The 23,770-nt window shown below is 31.1% G+C and overlaps 1 protein-coding gene across 1 annotated transcript; it reads left to right on the forward strand.

Moving 5' to 3' along the window:
• The first annotated feature begins 1,493 nt into the window (after positions 1 to 1,493).
• LOC134269888 (uncharacterized) lies at positions 1,494 to 4,324 on the forward strand. Its single transcript, XM_062752074.1, has 6 exons — positions 1,494 to 1,844; positions 2,017 to 2,081; positions 2,183 to 2,320; positions 2,400 to 2,552; positions 2,849 to 2,956; positions 3,708 to 4,324. The coding sequence occupies exons 1-6, from the start codon at positions 1,765 to 1,767 to the stop codon at positions 3,905 to 3,907; spliced, it is 744 nt and encodes a 247-aa protein (XP_062608058.1). The 5' UTR covers positions 1,494 to 1,764; the 3' UTR covers positions 3,908 to 4,324.
• The last annotated feature ends 19,446 nt before the right edge of the window (positions 4,325 to 23,770 follow it).

The raw sequence follows: 23,770 nt of genomic DNA on the forward strand, positions 1-23,770 counted from the left end.
AATTTTTGTCATTAATAGAATATTTAAAAAGAAATAGGGAAATGTCATCATTATTTAAATAAAAGAAGGTAATAATTAAAGGTTTTTATAGCCCTTAATTCTGTTTTGCTTATTCCTAGCTAAAAAAAAGTGGCCACAGTAATTATCAGTAAATCTCAGCAACGACAGCACGTTAACAGTATTTATCAGACTCAACAATAAAGACGACAGTAATATCAGTATTTCTCAGCAACAACTAAAATTATCAGCAAACACAGTAATAATAACATTAAATATCAGTAATTATCAGCAAGAACAGCACCGTATCAGTAATTATCAAACATTATCAGTAAAATTTTGGATTCTCAGCACTTTTTTCGTTTAGTAGTGTATGATCGATACAATGACCTTGTCAGGAAGTACAATTTATCATTGAATCAAATGCTGACTGACGTTTTTCATACCAATTGTTAGTTCATTATTAATACAATGAATTGACGACGGATTTTTTCGTTATTTCCTGATCATGACAAGGAGCACACGGCGGGTGTGTCCGGTCAGCAGGGGATGTTTTCTCCTCCATGGCACCTGATTCCACCTCTGATGTTTCGAAGGTCTGTGTTGCTCTGATCTTATTTTGTATTGTTTTATGGACTTTGAGATTGAATTCTGTTCGTTATTTCCATATTCTTCTCTGGTACAACAGACACTTGTTTTGTATTCGGGGCAACGCTATTTTTTTTAACCACAAGGCACCAAACTCAATTTCAGGAACGACTGCTTCATGTTCGTATTTTGTTGATATATCAATCAATAACCTACTTTAGAATGACATCGTTCGCTTCGACAAACATGCTTTTTTGTCAATTTAATCGTTTCAGACATCTATAATCGACCCATTTTATTGTAAACTACTCATTTATTCAGGCCTCGAAAATAATCTCGACACATTTTAAGACTTTAAATGTGATACAAAACATTCGGTTGGGGTTAAAATTGAAGAAAAAAAAAAACAGAGACTTCAGAATGGAAATCTCGGAATGTTCTGTAATCATCCTACATTCATAACCCTAGACAGATTTTCTTTAATCCCATCTAAAGTCTTAAAATGTATCCAGGTAATTTTTTGTTGTATATTTGTGCGTTTTACAAAAAGGTGGCTCGGTCAGAAACCTTTTTCGGTCTAGAACTAAATATTTTGTGCTAAAGTTACGCTAGATAGAAGAAAATTCTTCATATAGGATGAAGGGATGTTGTTTTATACACTTTAGCAGATATACATTTGACTTTCACAAAAAATTCACATATCAAATCTTAATTCCAATATGCATATAATCTTCAGTTAAAACAAATGAGTCTGGTTGTGAAACACACGACCTTCAACAAAAAAAAAAAATTAATAAATAAAAATAATGCGACATAAACTTAGGTACATAGACATGTTATAATAAGTTTTTTTTTTTAAATCTGCTATCAACTCTTAGCCTCAGCCGTTTTTAACATCTGACAAAAGACAAATTTTCTCTCCAGAAAAGTACATAACAAAGAATGTGACATAAAAGACATCTCGAAATATTCATGCAAATATGAGGTTTTATACAATAATATAAAATCAGGAAGATGTAATGATTGAACGACCGACTGGCACAGGAAAAAACCCCATTAAATTCAAGTCCAATATCTTTCGCTCGTGTAATATACAGGAAATGCTAGCTACATGTAAATATTTCCTTAAAATATTTAAACAGACGAGGAATGTCAAAAACCAACATTTATTTTTGAATTATGAGATATCTTCTTATGGTCTCCGCTCTCTTAGAATTTCTGAAACTGATTAGATTGTCTTTCTCGTCAAACTGCAGTGGGTAAGTGTATTCATAGTTGTATCAGGTTTAAGTCCATCTGACAAGGGAACATGTATTAACATGATATTTTGGACTAAAATCTTAATATTAATACAAAATAACAAAACATAAGAGAACAAATAATATACTTTTTAATATACTGCTTATCATTACGACTATGTATATATTATAGATTGGGTGGTACTAAGGTTTGCTGCGCTGGTTACGTTTGGAACAATGCTGTAGGCAATTGTACCCGTATGTTTAAACTACAATCTAGTTCCTGATTAAGCTTTCTAATCAGATCATTTAATTAAAATGTCATTGCCTTAATTTCAAGTAATATCGATTTTCAACAGCTTGTACTCTGGGCTTTCATGGACCATATTGCAATGTTCCCTGTGCATACCCATCTTTTGGAAAAGACTGTCAGTCCTGGTGTTACTGCAGTAAATCTAATTGCAACCATCAGTTGGGTTGTAGGAAAAATCCACAAGGTATCCCTCATGTCTTTATCTAATGATATACTTTTTTGAGTGAATTTTGAAATTTAAAGTCAGACACATTATTTTGTAGATTGTGGCGTCGGATTTTATGGAAACTTTTGCGAGAAACGTTGCAGATATCCAAATTTTGGGTTTATGTGCCAAGAACACTGCAAATGTGAACAGGATATGTGCCATTTTGAAAAAGGATGTAAACATACTGTAACAAAATCAGTCACTACAGGTATTGTACAAGTAGTGTGATATAGACATCTTAAAGGATTATTTCTTTTACTAAAGTATACATATATTTCTCTCCTGCTTTACTTTTAATAAAGTTTTTTTTAAGTCTAAAGATAATAAGATTTATACAATTTTAATGCAAATGCGTTGAGGAGTCAAAAATATCTAATATTGAAATCTTGAAAACACCCGTAAATAATGTATGCTTTCAAAAGCCTTTCTTAGGACATAGCAAACTAACATAATACTTTTAAAAATGCAATATTAAGTTAAGTGAAGTTAATGTTTGATTTTTAGATATTGTATATCTTATACGTCCATCTGACAGTTCTACAGTTCTCATCATCGTTGATAAATCCGTGGGAAACAATACTGTTCCTGTAATATCCACAACAAGTGTTCAAGGTACAAATAGGAATTACTTGTATTAAATATATTAAAATGTATTTTTACCTTCAAACGTTGATTGCATAAAGTACATGTAGCAGAAAGGTATCAGATTATTTGATATATTCATAAACTTAATTAAACATGTAAAAGAGGTATTTACCTTAAGAAAAATCAAAAGACTCCTAAAAGATTTAAAGAATGTTATTGTGTTTTTAGTCGAATCTCCCGGAAAATGCAAAAGAGAAGTTTGCAGTACAATTTTTTGTGATACATTTTCTCATAGTTTGAATCAGGTTCATGACTATATAATTTAATTTTCCATAATCATGTTCTGAATGAAAATTTGCAGCATCCAAAATAAAAAAAAAAAGAAATAAAATAATAAAGGCGAAATAAATATGCTAGTAAATAAATAAAAATATCTAATTAAAAATTTCAATCTCTCATTATTATCTTGCTTCACTCACTAGAAATATACATTATTTTATAATAATCCCCATGAACACATTTTTTTCTTATTTGAACAGTTTTTTAAAGTTAAAATGAAGTATTGATTCGATGACAAAGATACAAACAAACAAGAAAATATTTTGTTTTCAAGGGTAATTAGGATCAGCGTCGTATAAAATATGCTTAAATAAATCTCCCTTTCCTCAGTTTTACGAAGACGTTTGTAAAGCTTTGTGTAGATAAAAATTTGGTGATTTGTGAAAGTTCATGCAACTTACATGTAGCAAAAAAATAACTTTGCAATGACATGTAACAGTTTCAGAGGAGCATACAAGCAATAACATCGTTACACCAGATTTTAACAGAAATCACTTCTGGTTAACGACAGGAACCCTTTCCCCGATGGCTGCAGGTATCATTGGTCTTGATGTGGTCGCTGTCGTATTATTATTTATCTATGCTGGCACATTTTGTTTTGAAGAAAGTGATAGGAATATAGGATCAATGGAGATCTGAAATACCTCAAGATTAATTATCTTTAACTACAGAATTGCTTATAGAATATGTAAATATACACATTTTATCTATGAAAAAATTAACTGCTGACTATGAAAAATGCTGTTTCTTTTTAGAGATTATAAAAAACAGTAGTGTACAAAAATAAAATAAATAAAAACATGAATATGTGTGTAAACTGTTTTGCTTGAAACAATTGTGTGTGCATCAGTACATTTGAAATTTACATCCCTTGTTTAATTTCATATCAACTAAGGAAATAGCAACCTTTCAGGTACGAGGGATGCAAATATTTTATCCCGGACATAAATGTGTTTTTCTGGGAACATACATGTTTCTGTTACAACATATATTTCAACCTGTTCATATATTTTTATGATAATTAATTATTATTAATATATTGCAGCTAAAGGAAGTCTAATTAATTTCTATGGTACACTATATAACCTGGGTTGGGGGTACTTTATGCGTTTCAAAACAAGATGGCGTATCCTACCTTAGTACAGAAACATTAATTTGCACGCCAAATAATCTAGCTCTAGAATTAAACATAAACAATTAGAAATAAAAAAAATACAACATGAAAAGGAAGAAAAAGTTTTCCAGGTAATTACTTGGCTTTTCCTAAAAAGTGATTTAAATGAACCAACGTTTACTCTGAAATACAGCAACTGCAGTGGATACGCTTTCCAGTATTCATCCTTTACATTTATGTGGCAAGTAACTGCTTCAATCAGCTGTGCTGGGTAAGCCATGCCTTTTCATTATCTTAAATATTCAAATGGACTTAAATCAATTGATGTAATACTCCATAATATGTCAAATGATTTCAGAAGGTATCTAGAAATGTGTTGATTTTATTGCATAAATTATCTGTCAACAGACTAACGGGAACTGTCGTCTCCTGCTTTGGATATCTCTGGAATGAAACGCTAAATAAATGCACTGGTATGTACACTGAATGTTGAAGAATTTATAGGTTTTACTTTAAGTTCTTTATTGCAAATATATTTCTTTAACACCAAATATTTGTTCTTAAGAATGTATAAATGGATTTTATGGTTTAAACTTCTCTACACCTTGTTCCTTACCCAAATTTGACAGGAAATGTGAGGGTAATTGTAAATGTAGGAATGAGATTTGTAATCACGTGTATGGCTGTGGAAGAAATACAACAAATTCAGAGGGTAAATGATATTTCAGACATCAATCATTCAATACTGAATTTTTACACAAAATTTACGTAAATACTACTGAAGTACTTTTTTCGGCGCGCTATATACGCTGTCACAAATTTTCCGCGGAAATTAGTCCAAGCGTACTTTTTGTAAATTAAAAAAATACAGTGACAGTGAAAGAAATCTGCGTAAATTTCAACCCACGAATTAAACTTTGAGATTCCTCGGAATTATGACCCTGTGGGAAAAAGTACGTCTACAGTAATAAAGATAATACGTAATTTTGAATAATATAATGTATGCGACAAAATATTGGAAAGGTTGCTAATATTAATTTTACAATAAATAGATACCAAGTTTCTGAATCAACTAGACCTTCTTCTTGAAATGGTATATCAATTTTAGTGTTTTTATACCGTCTAAATCAATTATTTTTTCTTCATACATCTGCTCGATCAAATGACACATATTAATATTTACTGATCATTATTCTCTTTATTTCTCAATTATCAATTTTACAGTTGTTTTTTCGCTATTCCTGTATGAACTTCTCTAGCAGTGGTCTTCTGTCAATGAATCTCACAATAACAGAGCATCAATTTATCTATTAAAGGGTGTGAAACTAAATAATTTCAAAAGATATGTCTTTAAACATATATAGATATAAAAAAAAATAAAAATCCCTCTTTGTTTATCGACACAGAAATAAACATTGCAGCTATGCTTTTTAAACAAAATGTCGTAAACTGCTTAACCTAACGTATTCTTTTCTGTGACAGATTCAAATTTTTTTTCTAATAAAAAACCAAGGAAAACATTTAATTGAATAGCAATAGTAATTATTGCAAATAATTTCATTTATGTGACATGTTCTTATTTTATTATGTTAATATATAACAGTGTCTGTATTGTACATAGCTTTATACTAAGCAGCTATTCGGTTCTGTTTATTGAGCTACTTTTACCCCTTTTCCTACATCTAACTATGGGTTCAACCAATCAGCAAAGATCTTATCCATCACGTGATCATTATTGATCCGTTTACCAAAAGAGAAAGCATGGTTTATTGAACTGCTGAATTTTTCGAACCCACCATCCACCCCATCTGCAACCAATGCTTGTTATTTCTTTCAGGTTGACATTTTTTTGTTATGTTTTACGCATCTTTTTTGATAGTGTTTGAATGGGTTTTAAAGAGATTTATAGTACTTATTTTCTACCGCACGTTCCAACTGAAAAAGTAAACTTTTTGTACATTGTAATAAATGGCAAATCCATGTATTAGGTTACTGAGAATGAGTCCGACATTATTTAGTGTACCTCGCAATTTTGCTTCGGTCTGCAGGTTTCCATATGATTTTTCAACATAAAGCAGTGTTGCTTTTTATATGGTTTTCCTCGGCGGTGAGAGAAACATAGTTGTGTTCAATTGAATGCCTGCGCGATTGTATGTTATTGGCTGTTTGTTATTTTGTTCTCCCACCTTCTAGGCAGCAGTTTAGAGCATTTTGTATATGTCTTTCAAACTTAAGATGTTTATAAGGGGGTCAACTTAAAATGCATGTATATTGTACCTTGTGAAAGATAACAGGGTTTGAATTATTATTCTAGTCTGGTTGACCCCCCTTTTGCCTATGTACATCATGTTACAATGTCATTATGGTGCTGGGGGTCAGATTGTGTAATATTTTGACTAAGATGTGTAATACTCTATATTTGAGTCCTCCTTTTTCTGACCCCCAGTTTGTTAACTGTGTTTTACTTTTCCGTCATTTACTTTAATAAATGACATACCTATTTCACTTCAGCATGATGTTATTTGTTTTTGCCTGTTTATCAAAAAACAAGCTCAGTCGTTTGGCAGGAGAACTAAGGAACATAAATAACATTTTTTTCTTTTTTTAATTCTAATTTAGCAACAAATGCAAGCGGTCTCAGTAACATGTATATGAGAAACAGTGACGTAATGAATCACCAACTCTCCGACATAGCCAGAGGTACAGATGGAGAACTGAACTCCTTGGTGTATGGGATAATCAGTCCAGGGATCATAGCTATCTTTTTGCTAATACTGTATATTCTTAGTTTTATCGTAAGACGTAATTCTGGTGTGCATATTAGTACAGAGTTGTAATTTAAGAAGGTTCTGCATGTTCGTATTATGATGCCTACTTTACAGCCTATTTATGGTACTTGTATGAATGATAAATTAAAACTGATTTTGAAGAAAAAAGGTATTATGTCTATAAATTATGTAGTTTTTTTGTATTAACAAGACACATCAATTATGCAATTATGAAATAATATTGACATATAAAACTTCTACTGACGATCAGACATATCTAATCCGAATGCAGGTGAAAACGATATCATGCTTCATGAGCAAGGGAAATTGACGATTGAGAAGTCAAAATCATAAAGTTTATCTTTAAGTTTAGTTGATAGAATACCATTACTGTATCTTTGTTGTAAGATATACAAATGTAAAACAGATAGTTACAATGTAAGACTCTGCTATATCTTTTATTTCAAATTCCCCAGGATATATCATGTCGATATCAGAATGATAATAACTATTGTTAAAAGTATTCACGCTATAACCTGCGCCAGTTAAAATACGATTAGAAATTGATATAATTTGTGTATCAATAAAAGTTACGAAAATACTCTAAATTACACCATTAAAATTAAACGCGTTACAAAGTTATCAAATTATAATTATTTATTATCCTGCAAGGAAAGAAAAATAGCTATTTTTAAATAAATCCATCACGTGACGCCGTCGCTACTTTAGATTGATAAACACACGTGGCGTGAAGAAAACAAGGCCGTTTGAGATACTACTCACTTTTTGACGAGGATTGCAAGCGTCTTACTTAATGGTACTTATCTTTTAATGTATTCAGTATCAACAGTCCTCTCTGTTATGACGCATATTAACCTTATTTTAATATTTTTTGTCAAAATGCAACATACCTCGTCGCTGTGATTTCCCGTCGACATGTGTTTCTATATATATGCCTACTGTTTACGCACTTCCTTCATCAATATTCATGAAAAGACTGAATTCTTTTAACATGCATTCTCTGTAAGCACCAAAAAATCTTGGAAACGACATATCTCCAATTTTGATGAAATTTGCACCACAGGTGCACCTTGGTACAAAACCAGCAAATATGGTGTAAGAAGTTTCCCATGTGCACCCGGTTGCCATGGAGACGGATCAATTGAATTTGGCCATTTTCGGCCATTTTTGACCAAACAAAAACATGAAAATTGAGGAAATATGAATCCATTTTTATCTTTATGTAGTGAACTCAAATATAAATCTTTGTATCATAAGAAAACATCAACTGTTAAAGAATACAGGGCATATAACCAGTTATTCCAGAATTGACCCCACTCTTAGAAAACGGTTCTGCAAAATTGCATAGTTTCTCAAAATGTGAAAAATGGAAAATTTGGCATTTTTTGAGAAATTTAAGGTTAAATAAAAAAAATTGTCTACGGAAATTTTTCAAATCATATGCGTGTCGTCAAACGTCAGTATTAGTAGTGTCCCCTCATGAAAAAATTGGTGTGGGATCTCAATGCTATTTTCAGTAACATGTATCTAAAAATAGACATATTTCAGAAAAATCCAAAATATCAAATTTGGGCAGAGTTTAAGATGCCATTGCTAGGTAATTATGAAATATACTGTAAAAGTCAATTTGCTAATGTGAGAGACTGGACACCAATAACTACCATGCATATTATTTTCAGGGATTTCCGTTTTCTATTTATAGCTTCAAATGCCTAAATATAGGCATGTCTCATAAAATGATGAAAAATGTCAATTTTCCATCATTTTGAAGCTCCACTGAATCATAAATAATAAAAATATGGATCTCTCCAATATTTCATCAATAAGAACAAGGAATAGTATAATATCTCACAAATTATTGAGGACAGGCTCTCATCTCTATAAATAGTACAAATGTCTAAAAATAGACACATATGAAATTAACTGTTTAATGTTGATTTTCCACCAATTCTCAAATTAGAGATGGGAAATTTACCGACTTACTGTCATTAAATGTAACTGATATTATGTGACTGACAAGAACAAAAGAACATTCAATGGAATGCAGCATGATAAGCAGAGGTTTCCATTTCTATTTATAGTAACACATGTTTAAAAATAGACGTAATACGAAATCTCGGGAAAATGTTTTTTTGTACTCTTTCCTTACATTTTGGATGAATAATTGCTGACTATCTGTTTTTAACTGCTATTGGCATATAGTGACCAACAAATAAAAGAAAGCATTATATCAAAAACAGAATGAGAAACAGAGGTTTCCATTTCTATTTATAGTAGCATGTGTTTAAAAATAGACGTACTGTAAACTATCGGAAAAATGTCATTTTTGTACTTTTTTTTCTAAAATTTTGGATGCATAATTGCTGACTATCTGTTTTTAATTGCTATTGGCATATGGTGACCAACAAGTAAAAGAAAGCCTTATATCAAATACAGAATGAGAAGCAGAGGTTTCCATTTCTATCTATAGTAACATGAGTTTAAAAATAGACATACTGTAAATTATCGGGAAAATGTAGTTTTTTTTTTCTACTTCTTTTCTCACATTTTGGATGAGCATATACGAAATACAGAATGAGAAGCAGAGGTTTCCATTTCTATTTATAGTAACACATGTTTGAAAATAGACGTAATGCAAAATATCGGAAAAAGTCATTTTTTTTGTACTCTTTTCTTACATTTTGGATGAATAATTGCTGACTATCTGTTTTTAATTGCTATTGGCATATGGTGACCAACAAGTAAAAGAAAGCATTATATCAAAAACAGAATGAGAAGCATAGGTTTCCATTTCTATTTATAGTAACATGTGTTTAAAAATAGACGTACTGTAAACTATCGGAAAAATGTCATTTTTGTACTTTTTTCTAAAATTTTGGATGCATAATTGCTGACTATCCGTTTTTAATTGCCATTGGCATATGGTGACCAACAAGTATATGAAAGCCTTATATCAAATACAGAATGAGAAGCAGAGGTTTCCATTTCTATCTATAGTAACATGAGTTTAAAAATAGACATACTGTAAATTATCGGGAAAATGTAGTTTTTTTTTCTACTTCTTTTCTCACATTTTGGATGAGCATATACGAAATACAGAATGAGAAGCAGAGGTTTCCATTTCTATTTATAGTAACACATGTTTGAAAATAGACGTAATGCAAAATATCGGAAAAAGTCATTTTTTTTGTACTCTTTTCTTACATTTTGGATGAATAATTGCTGACTATCTGTTTTTAATTGCTATTGGCATATGGTGACCAACAAGTAAAAGAAAGCATTATATCAAAAACAGAATGAGAAGCATAGGTTTCCATTTCTATTTATAGTAACATGTGTTTAAAAATAGACGTACTGTAAACTATCGGAAAAATGTCATTTTTGTACTTTTTTCTAAAATTTTGGATGCATAATTGCTGACTATCTGTTTTTAATTGCTATTGGCATATGGTGACCAACAAGTAAAAGAAATCCTTATATCAAATACAGAATGAGAAGCAGAGGTTTCCATTTCTATTTATAGTAACATGAGTTTTAAAATAGACATACTGTAAATTATCAGGAAAATGTAGTTTTTTTTCTTCTTTTTTTCTCACATTATTGATGAGCAATTGCAGACAATATATTTTACTGCTATTGGCATTCAGTGACCAACAAGTAAAAGAAAGCATATATGAAATACAGAATGAGAAGCATAAGTTTCCATTTCTATTTATAATAACACATGTTTGAAAATAGACATACTGAAAATTCTTGAGAAAATATTGACTTTTGCATTTTTCTTAACATCAGGAATGGATAATGTGCAGACAAACGGCTGATATTTGTTATTGACAGAAGGTGATTAACGAGCATGAAAAAGCTTTAGCAAAAATGTATAAGAATAATGTGTAATTGTATTTTTCCATTTCTACCTATACTAACGTATAGTTATAAATAGAGATTCAGCAATTAATCAAGAAAATATAGAATCATTCTATTTTCTCAAATTAGGGATAGGAAATTGCAGTCAAACTTTCATTAGCTGTAACTGACATAATGTAACCGACACGTACAAGAGAGCAGTAACCGAAATGCATAATAAGGTGGGTTTCCATTTCTATTTATAGTAACACGTTTTAAAATAAAAGCTCAAATGAGCTTTTATGATCATTTGTGCCTTGTCAGTCGTTGTCGTTCTCATTGTAAACTTTTTATATTTTCATTTTCTTATCAAGAACGACTGGGTTAATTTCAATTTAACTTGCCACAAAGTATCCTTGAATGAAGGAATAATACCTTTTCTCTGTTCAATTTTTCACTAAGCTAATAGTTTATATTTCTTACCAAAATTAGTTTGTTTAAATGCCTATTAATAGCAAAGCCATTTCTGTAACTAAAGTTACTCCCCATCCTCTCATAAAGACAAGTTAATTTTTAGTTTTTTAGTAGTAGTAGTATTTTAAAACGTAACAAGGAATCTTTTTTAAACACGGATACCAATGTATGACAGCTTATTGCCATGAAAATCAAGTCTTTAAAAAGGAGATAAAACTCTATGGTCATAACAAAATTCGTGTCGGAAGCAAATTAAAAGTGAAGAGAGGGATCGAACTTCTTTCAGTACCATTTTTTTTCTTTCAAACACTACCACTTACCCTTATTCGACTACACTGCAACATGCCTGCTTAAAAAGGGGGGGGGGCTAAATCTACTCCCAAATGTTTATTACCTATATGATGTCTATCTTTGAACCCCCCCCCCCCCCCCGGTTCCAACAACTACATGTATGTTTATACGCAAAATAATTTTATAAATCCAAAACAACACATATTTTTAAATGCTTTAGTTAAAGTCTAGAGAAATATGCATGTATAGAGAGAGAGAGAAATCGAAAGTAAGCCAACTCAAAACATTTGGGCAAATTTCGGATTACTTTCGAACAAATTCTGGTAAGGCATGCATGGATCAAAAGGGGATCTGGATCCCTGGAATATTCAACTTTATTATTTCCCCCCCCCCCCCCCCCCCCCCCCCCCCCAAACGAAGTTTGGGAGTATATAGGAATCAGCTTGTCCGTCTGTCTATCTGTCCATCTGTCTGTGCAAAAGTGTCCGGTCCATATCTTCCTTAATGAGGAACATTAGAAACTACTACTCCCCACAGAGATTGCCCATGACCTTAGGGTGTGTCATGACCTTGACCCAAGGTCATTTGGGGAAGTTCAAGGTCACTGAAAAAAAGTTAATTCGTGTCCGGTCCTCATCTTTCTTACGGATAAACTTGGCATGTTCTTATTTCACACAAAGATTTCTAATGACCTAAGATTGTGTCATAACCTTGACCCAAGGTCATTTAGGGAAGTTCAAGGTCACTGAAAAAAGTTTCATAATTCGTGTCCAGTCCATATCTTTCTTATGGATAAACTTGGTAGTTTCTCATTTCACACAAAGACTGCGTCCTAGGGAAATTTTCTGGATGCACCTAACAAAAAAAATTCAATCGGGTTCGGGCTGTCGACCTGAATATAAACGATAATGCTTAATTCATTAAGAAAATCGCTGTCATTTGAGTGTTTTAATGCAGGGAGAACATACTTTTGTAATACATGTATTGGAATGAGGTGGACGCGTTGGCGCACAGAATACAATTAGCCATGTCAGTTACAGCTAATGAAGGTTTGACCGCAAATTTCATATCCCTAATTTGAGAAAAACAAACGATTCTTTATTTTCCTGATTATTTATCAATACATGTTATTATAGGCAGAAATGTAAAAATTCCCTTAAAAACATTATTCTTATACACTTTAGCTAAAGCTTTTTCATACTCGTTAATCACCTTCTGTCAATAACAAATAAAAGCTGTTTGTCTGCACTTTGACCATCCCTGATGTTAGGAAAAAAGTGCGAAAGTCTACATTTTCTCAAGAATTTGCAGCATGTCTATTTTCAAACGTGCGTTACTACAAATAGAAACAGAAACCTCTGCTTCTCATTCTGTATTTCATATATGCTTTCTTTTACTTGTTGGTCACTGAATGCCAATAGCAGTGAAAAATATATTGTCTGCAATTGCTTATCAAAAATGTGAGAAAAAAGTAGGAAAAAAAGACATTTTCCAGATAATTTACAATATGTCTATTTTTAAACTCATGTTACTATGAATAGAAATGGAAACCTCTGCTTCTCATTCTGTATTTGATATAAGGCTTTCTTTTACTTGTTGGTCACCATATGCCAATAGCAATTAAAAACAGATAGTCAGCAATTATGCATCCAAAATTTTAGAAAAAAGTACAAAAATGACATTTTTCCGATAGTTTACAGTACGTCTATTTTTAAACACATGTTACTATAAATAGAAATGGAAACCTATGCTTCTCATTCTGTTTTTGATATAATGCTTTCCTTTACTTGTTGGTCACCATATGCCAATAGCAATTAAAAACAGATAGTCAGCAATTATTCATCCAAAATGTAAGAAAAGAGTACAAAAAAAATGACTTTTTCCGATATTTTGCATTACGTATATTTTCAAACATGTGTTACTATAAATAGAAATGGAAACCTCTGCTTCTCATTCTGTATTTCGTATATGCTTTCTTTTACTTGTTGGTCACCATATTCCAATAGCAGTTAAAACATATAGTCTGCAATTGTTCATCCAAAATGTGAAAAAAAGTACAAAAAACGACATTTTTCCGATAATTTGCATTTCGTCTATTTTTAAACATGTGTTACTATAAATAGAAATGGAAACCACTGCTTCTCATTTTGTATTTGATATAAGACTTTCTTTTACTTGTTGGTCACCATATGCCAATAGCAGTTAAAAACAGATAGTCAGCAATTATTCATCCATAATTCTAGAAAAAAGTACAAAAAACGACATTTTCCCGATATTTCGCATTACTTCTATTTTAAAACATTGGTTACTATAAATAGAAATGGAAACCTCTGCTTATCATGCTGCATTCCACTGAATGCTCTTTTGTTCTTGTCAGTCACATAATATCAGTTACATTTAAGGTCAGATGGCACGTTCTTCAAATATATGTTTTGTATCTCTTGGTTTTATATATAAAATTCTTCAAGTTTGTCATTCTCTACTGCTTTCTACATTGTTTTCGAAATATTTTTAAATATAAGTACACCAAATATTGTGTTATAGGCCATTTAGAAGATAACCCATAAGGGTTATGTAAGAAATATGACCCTATGGTATCTTGGCATTATGCCTGGTAAGGTACCCTAATTTTTTGTTAGGATACTTGTTGAAATACCTTTACTTCAATGACAAATTCTTAAGAACAATTATATATTTTAGAGGAACGTGTCGTCTGACCTTAATGACAGAAAGTCGGTAAATTTCCTATCTCTAATTTGAGAATTGGTGGAAAATCAACATTAAACAGTTAATTTCATATGTGTCTATTTTTAGACATTTGTACTATTTATAGAGATGAGAGCCTGTCCTCAATAATTTGTGAGATATTATACTATTCCTTGTTCTTATTGATGAAATATTGGAGAGATCCATATTTTTATTATTTATGATTCAGTGGAGCTTCAAAATGAGGAAAAATTGACATTTTTCATCATTTTATGAGACATGTCTATATTTAGGCATTTGAAGCTATAAATAGAAAACAGAAATCCCTGAAAATAATATGCATGGTAGTTATTGGTGTCCAGTCTCTGACAATAGCATATTGACTTTTATAGTATATTTCATAATTACCTAGCAATGGCATCTTAAACTCTGCCCAAATTTCATTTTTTGGATTTTTCTGAAATATGTCTATTTTTAGATACATGTTACTGAAAATAGCATTGAGATCCCACTTAAATTTTTTCATGAGGGGACATTACTAATACTGACGTTTGACGACACGCATATGATTTGAAAAATTTCCGTAGACAATTTTTTTTATTTAACCTTAAATTTCTCAAAAAATGCCAAATTTTCCATTTTTCACATTTTGAGAATCTATTCTATTTTGCAGAACCGTTTTCTAAGAGTGGGGTCAATTCTGGAATAACTGGTTATATGCCCTGTTTTCTTTAACAGTTAATGTTTTCTTATGATACAAAGATTTATATTTGAGTTCACTACATAAAGACAAAAATGGATTCATATTTCCTCAATTTTCATGTTTTTGTTTGGTCAAAAATGGCCGAAAATGGCCAAATTCAATGGATCCGTTTCCATGGCAACCGGGTGCACGTGGGAAACTTCTTACACCATATTTGCTGGTTTTGTACCAAGGTGCACCTGTGGTGCAAATTTCATCAAAATCGAAGATATGTCGTTTCCAAGCCCTATAGTAAATTTTTTGGTGCTTACAGAGAATGCATGTTAATTCCTAGATATTGTTTTATTGTTTTGTTATTACAACGACATCTGTAGTACAATTTTATGGAAAGTATTATTTTTCATTACACTTCATGTGTTTTAAATCATTAATCATTTTGTTTCACACAAAGTTCGGCGTTCATATAGCGTATATGACTTTAACTGAAAATTCGCCATAGTAATATCTAAATGTCGAGTTGAAGACCACAGAAAGTATATTCATTCTTCCTTTACCCACACGGTAGCTCAGTCGGAACAGCGCTCACTACGTGATTGGAGGTCATGAGTTCTAATCTCAGCCGCGACCAATCTAAGTAGATAAAACATGGTAGCAACTGATCCTTTGCAATGCGCTTTGCTCTTGAAGTTGAGACCTTAAAAACTGTGGTCCGTGTGTTGGCACAAAAAGATCCCTCACTGCTTAATCCTTCTTAGTCCGAATAAAAGTCAAAATTTGAAGCCATTCACAGATATTCATGTATAGTGACTTCTCTACAAAAGTGAATTCTCAAATGGGACGTAAAACATCCAATCCATCAATAAATCAGTCTTTCTTCTTTTCACCTAAAAATAATAAACAAATTTTGCTTCGTATAGATATAAATGTAAGTCTGCTTCTATTCGGCGCATTTGGTAACCAAGTAAATTCAAATAGATTTTTGAAAGAAAATTTACTCAATGCTTAAGATTTTCGCCAAATTTTTAAGGTATACATGTTAATTACGCAGCACTGTTAAGGCTAGAAAAAGGGGGCGGGGCCTAATTTATATGGGAAAAGTTTACTGTGACGTCACAAAAAATGACTTTTATGCATTCCTCATATTACCTGAAAATGAAATAATTTGCGACTTGAAACTGTATTAGCATAATAAACGAAACAACAAAAAAACTTATAAATGCATTAACAAAATCGCTAGATAAATCCCATACAGCTGGTTTTAAACAAATCACTGATCTCGATAAACTTGTCAATCATGACGTCATTTTGGTAAAAATGACGTATTTCATGTGCTTTGATAGGCAGATTTGGGAATATTTTAACAGTGAAAAATGCGTTTTACTATAATGTTATTGTATCAATATTCTGCTATCGCGATTGTTTTGTTTTTCTGTCAACTTTTTCATAACCAGGATGTATTGAAATAATTAACTTTACCTGTCCTTCATTTTGTGAATTTAAAAAAAATAATCTGAATGCTTCCCAGTCCTTGCAAGAAACGATATCTTTTTCAAATAAACCGAAAGTGTAAGGAACACCATAGCAAAGATATAAATTAATACAAAATCAAATAAAAACATAATGTCACATGGTTTTGCATCAATGACTTTGTAGTGTACATAAGGAATCATGTCGTGGGTTCCTTTTTAAATCATCAACACATGTATAGAATAAAGAAAAGTTCTTTCGTTCCTTCCATGTTGTTCTCTTAACCATCTTTTGGACAAAAGGTACATGTTCTCTTCTGATGAGTTTTAAACCTCAAGAGAACTCCTAGATGCGCTTCCGAGTTAACCAAGACGAGGGCAATATCATTATTTTTTGTCTTGACCTTCGTCCATGGTCTTCAACATTATTCTATACAGATTTCAGTCAAGTATAATGGACGTAATTGCATAACCTGAAACGTAACTAAATTATCATTTATCAAATAAAGATATATTTATAAAGAAAAAAAAAATGTTTGATTTAAAAATGCCACAATTTTAAGTTTATTTTTCTAATGTTATTGCGGAGATTAAAAATGCCACAAACATTATTTTCGAATTCGCTTCTACTACAATTAAAAGCACAATCAAACTATATATATATAATTTTAAATCGATCGGTATCCTCTAAATTTTACTAACGTAATTGGGAAGAAGATAGAGGTATCTTTTAGTTGTGATGAAAATCAGTAAAAAATACACTAAATTTGAATCCTTGAGATAAAAATGAACAAGGGTTGCATTCAATTCAATAAGACATATGGTGACGTACAAATTTTGCTTCTGTAATTCTCTATTAATACGTTTAAATAATAGCAATGTAAGAATAGAAATAATTCTCTTGTCGTTTGAATTGCTGTAAAATGTATCCCTTTATTCTCTAGATTTTGTTGGCAAATAAAAACAGAAAAACAATTTCCTCCAACTCGGGATTTTTTTTTTCAGGAAATCATATATTTCATTAAATGTTAAACGGATATTTAAAATAAATAGCGTAAAATCTAATAATTATTTAGTCCAGTAAAGATTTCTTCCCTCTTTTACATACCGTATACATGAATGCATGTATTCGCCAATAAATAGGATTTTGGTGAGTTAAATTTGGTCCAGAACTTTTTGACTGACTTCAAGGTATGTCATTGAAAGATTGGTATTACTAAAGGGAGTATTATAACATTATGTATAAACTACATGTATTTATTTATTGTTGCAGCTTTATTTATTCTACAGTAGCATTAAATAATTGCCAATGATTTAAAATTAAATATCAACGTCATTTTTTAAAGAATATTAATTGAAACCTTGCTTAGACATCACAGCAATAATTTAAAATTGTCAACTAATTCTGGAAAAAAGTTGTACCAACTTATAAGCAGGTCAAGTGCAAACCCCCAAAAATAACCGAAAAAGTGAGTAAATACGGAATATATTGTACCCGAAACAAGTATCTTGTTAATTGTATCCTGTAGCACTAATTAACAGAAAATTTCAGAAAATATTCCGATTAGAATACATGTAATCAAGTTTATAGTACGAGTGCTGTTCAATAAATAATGTAATGTAAAATATGCGTGAAAGCGAGAGCATGTTAGAATATCTAAACATTTAAAAAAATATATCAGTAATTGTATTAATCTACGTTTGTTCGAAATTCAAACAGATAATGAAGCTTGAATCTTCAGCTTAAGACCCTCGAAACAAAATTTACAATAAAGGTGTACTTGACAAAAACAGCAAAGAATCTAAGAAAAGCAAAGAATCGCAAGAGCACCATGACAGCTTTATTTGCAATTTTCTTAAATATTAGTGGTCTTGTTGTTAAAATTCGTATTAGGGGAGACAGTTTAATTTTTGAAAGAATCTAGAAAATATTTTTTTTTTGCCCCCCCCCCCCCCCCCCCAAAAAAAAAATTAAAAGGTTAATGAGAGGAAGGAACCATAATCAGGAATCCACTACATTAAATTTCTCCAATACAGTACAACTTAACTCCAAACCCGCATGCCCTGAAAAGGAAAGATGTTTTTGGAATAAACAAAAAGTTAATTTTTTTTTCACATTAACAATATTTGCCAATATTTGCGCCTTTTGACTTGTATCATTTTCCAAACTTGAATAAACAACTTTCAGAAGGAAGAAAAAAGTACAGGAAATCATATGGTCTGCCATTTTCCAGTATAATAAGGGTCATACCCAGAAATGCGTTCTAAAAATAATCAAAATAGGATTTAATAAGATGTGTTTGTGAAACACTATGCGCCCGGCAGCAACGAAGTTCCAAAACACATTTTTGATACTACATGGGTTAAGGTCAAGGTCACAAGTTCATTGATCTTAGTCGTTTGAAAGAACTTTATTGGTGGAGTATGCATACGAAAAATTCAGTCTGTATCTCCTATGGTTCAAAAGTTATGGTAAAAGTTCGAAAGTTTGCAGTCAAAGTCACAAAGTCATTGACCTTGATGTCATTTAAAAAAACTTTATTAGTGGACTATGCATTCGAGAAATGAAGTCTGTATCTCCTATGGCTCAAAAGTTATGGCGAAAGTTCGAAAAAAATATTTTTAGCATATAAGTCACAGTCAAGGTCAAAAGGTCATTGACCTTGGTGTCATTTGAAAGAACTTTATTAGTGAAGTATGCATAGCGAGTATCAATTCTCTTTATCTCAAGGTTTAAAGGTTTTCGCGAAGGTTAAAGTTGAAAACAGACGGACAAACAAACAGACAAACAAACAGACAAACAAATAAACAGACTAACAGACAAGACAAAAACAATTTACTGCTCTGATCTATCGATCCGGGTGCAAAAGGAATTGGAAATATAGTTTAATTATAAGAGAATATTAAGTTAAATCATAAAGAGTGAATTATTGAATAACGTCTTTTGTTTCTTTCCCAGCACCGAGGACTTTATTTATTGAGCAGCCCTCGTAATCTACATACGAGTCTGGGAATACTAGAGAATACTGTTATCAACGGTAAGAGTATAAAACGATAAAAAAAGAGCATAAATACAATAAAAGTTAAGAATAAACAGCAATGATTTGATATTAACCTTTGCTAAATTGTGTACCTTTGTATTTCATTCTTTATATGGATATTGTATTTTGACTGGAAAAAATAAATCATTTTTTTCCTATAAGAAAATACATAAGATTATATGATTGCCACAAGAGGGATGATATTTCACCCGTTCGGTGATGTATTCATTGGCGTGTGTTGTAGTTTTTTTTAATATTGTATAAGATGAAGAAACGGGAGCAGCTGAAAGATTTTCCTCAAAGTCAGCCGTTGAAGTAAATTTTGTTCAACAAGTAAAATCAAAAGACCGTTAAAATAATCAAAGGTATTAAAAAAGAGGATTGGGTAAAGGGTGGAATAAAGAGGGTATAAATTGAAGGAAATTCCAAATTTTGAAAACAAAAATAAGTGGTGAGTGAACAGACAAGTATGTAGTCTTAGAGCGAAAAATCAAATTGTGTATGATCCTTGATGCAATTGAACAAGTGATTAATATACCTTGTAGACTTGAGAAGATTTTTTGTAAAATTGATAAATTTTCAGATGCTTTAAGTTGCCAGGGTGGTGCAGTGGTTAAAGCGTCTGCTCTAGTGTAGCAAAGTAAGGAGTTGATCCTCACTTCGCGGGGTCAAATCCCGCTGTGGGACATGGAGACCGTTCCTTTGGATGAGACTGTATGTGGCAAAGCACTTTGAAAAATTACGCACTTTGAATTAAGCTTTTTAATTTACATCTATTGATTTAACATCATTGCAAGGAGAAGACGTGTAGAAGGTCTCTCAGTCCAACTCTTATTTTAATACATAGTCGTCGGTAGCAAAGAACTACGAACTCAAACTCTTGATTCCCGCCTACATTTTTCAGCCATTTAATTCAATATCAATGGCAATTTGGCCCTTACATCTTTGTTTCATACAAAGAACAGTTCTATGGTAATTGATAAATCATTTTAATTCCAGCGCTACATTATCATTAATTCCAGCTCTTGAAAAAAGGGCGGTAGACAATATTTTCAAGTGAAATCGAACTTTCAAGAATCACCAAACTTTGAAATTATCTTAAATATGATAATAATATAAAAACGTATCTTATATCTTTTCTTATGTTTTACGCAAATAAATAAAACATATATAAACTAATAAAATACAATTATTTAGTTGTAAATAGCTATAAATTTGTTGAAAATGAGCATTTTTTCTTTTTTTGTCTATAAACATATGTCCCCCCCCCCTCCGTGAAACACAAAAAGTTTTGGCATAAATTTGAAAAATGACAGTTCATATTACCTGTAGAATGGAATTTTTGTTTCAAGGGGGGATGTTTTAGAAATATTTTTCGTTTTCCGTTGATTTCCATAGTGAAAAACACAAGTTTTACCAAAATTATAGAGTTATCTCTCTTTGGTATCCCAAATAAGTCACGTTTTATGAAAATTCGTATAAATATCTATATTTTTTTGAAAAGCATTCGAATATGTTAACTTTTGAGAATTGACTTAGAGGTAGGAGGGAGAATAATACTATTGTTCGTAGTTCTTGAAAATGGACCCGCCAATTTAAAGCCCCATTTCCAATGCCTATATAATGTATATCTTTGCAAAACATTTGTATGTCTAAGAGCCCCTCCCGGTACCGATGTCTATGCTACACCTAAATATATGTATTTGCATAACTAGTATGACGTTGAAAACTTTCAATAAATTTTAGTTTCAAAAATTTTTCAAAACTTTCAAAAAATGCACTCAAAAAAGAAAAAAATAACTACAGGAAATCATTTTACATGTAGAGAGAAAAAAATTTCAAAGTATGGAAAATATTGATGTGACCTTATCACCTGAACGTTATCTGACAGGTTCAATTATTTAACCATACCTTAGATTTGCAAGAATATTGACAAAGCAATGCACATATTTTTAAAAGTAGGTTTATATGGTTGGTAATATCAACACATTTTGGAAAGAAATTCTAATTTTCAAAGTGCCTTAATTTAGTCCAAAATTTAACGCACTTTGAAAAAAATTCAAAGTGCGTTGTAGCACCGTATTAACACGTATGCCCCGTGTCGTAGTAGGTGCTGGCAGGACAAAGATCCCTCCCTGCTCAATGGCCCTAGGTGTCGAGTATAGGACAAAAAATTGCAGCTCTCCATATGAGTAAAAATTCTTAAGAGGGGCGTTAAGCAATATACAATCAATGAGTTACTTTTGTACAGGTTATGAAAAATCTAAATTATAAATGATTATGTTTATTTTACTGTTAATTCAATTGTGCTTTGCTTTACTATGTCTTGTAGTAGCAAGTTTAAAATGTGTTGTTGAATTTAATAATCAATAATTGATAATAATGTTGAATTGGTGGATTAGATGGTGCCTGTGTCTTGATGAGTTTATAGATAATAACTTGACAAATTAGTTAAAGAAAAACGCATGTAGCAGATAAATTGAAAAAAAAGTGTTTATACTTTGAATTAATGGGATTGAGTCTGTGTTAATATATAACTTTTAACTAAAGTTTAAAATTATTTTTATCATCCATTATTATTGTTCTTTTTTTGTATTTGGTTTTTTGTTTTGTTGCCTTTTTTGTAACAAGCATTTTCAAAATATTTTCCTTTTACCTTTTTTATTTTGATGAATGAGTATTGTTTTCCTTATTGCTTTCGATTTTTTTATTACTTCTATATTTAAAAAAAGAACAAAGAACATTTAGTTTTTCAATCATATAGAAAAATAATAATCGCATGTCCTGTTTTAAATTAAAAGTGTAAAGTACATGTATAAATAGGAAATAATTTCAGATATTGTTTCATTTCAATGAAAATGGTTATAAAATCGACAGTTAATTGATAAATGTTGCCGAAAGGGGATGTTAATGAAAGCATGGCATCCATGACACATAACAATTGGTTAAGGGAATACTTATTCCAGTATTTATTTTATTCTTTACTAACGTAGTTACAATGATCTTCAAACAGATGTGATGGGTAAGCAATGGTTTCTAAACACCTAGATATAACTTCCATGTATTGTTTGAGGTGATGTGATTTTTTTCTGAAAATGAATATAAAACTTTTTTTCCTACTTTTTATTATTACCATAAGTAATACTAAATTTATACACATGTTGAAATTTTGTTGACTAGAGTAAAATATTTTCGCAGACTCACTGGATCTCCAATCTGTTGTTTTGGATGTCTGTGGAATGATATATTAAATGAATGCATCCGTCAGTATTTCTAATTTTGTATAATTTCTCATTTTCTTTCAGGTAGTCAAAAATATCATTATAATGTCTCTCATGATTTAACAATGCACAAAAGTTAACATAGAAAATGCACCAGAGTATTTATTTTTTTTTACTTTATTTTTCATTTCTTACATTGAATTTTAATGCATTTGTCTTGTTGTTTGACATAAATCTAATCCCTAGTAAATTTAATGTGTACGTGTTTCAATCATTTTGATTTTATTTATCAAAAGGCAAATACTCCCAGGGAAGTTTTCAACAAATAATGTACTTTGAATTACATCTGTATTTTGATAAACAGGAATGTATTACAGAAAAATATGTTTTTAGCACAATTTAATGATAAATTGTAATTGTTGACAGGAAATTGATTCATTTCAATCTAGTCGCATGGGGAATGATGTATTTCTACATGGTAAATACTAAGTGTATTTGGATTTTATTTTGGACATTGATAATTAGTTACGAGTCGGAGAAGTCTACAGCATTGGATTGCAGAGGGTATAATATTTTTTTACGATCATCTGACTTAAGAGTGTTGCTTGTTCAATAACTTGTTCAAATTTGTCTTTATCTACAAATCTAAAAAAAAATAAAATAACATTTTACTTATATAGGAACAATGGTTTGGAATGCTGTAGCGGATTTGTTGGAATTGCTTTGAATGATACAGTTCATAACTGCACACGTTAGTTGTTTTGTGTTGTTTGCATTGTTTGTTTCTTTTTAAACAAAAAGTGTTCTAAGGGAACATCATTTATAAAATATGTATATTAGTGATCTTATTGTGT

This window comes from Saccostrea cucullata, unplaced genomic scaffold (assembly GCF_032062105.1).
Source record: "Saccostrea cucullata isolate Sc308-1 unplaced genomic scaffold, CSIRO_AGI_Scuc_v1 ctg1807, whole genome shotgun sequence".
Lineage (NCBI taxonomy): Eukaryota > Metazoa > Mollusca > Bivalvia > Ostreida > Ostreidae > Saccostrea > Saccostrea cuccullata.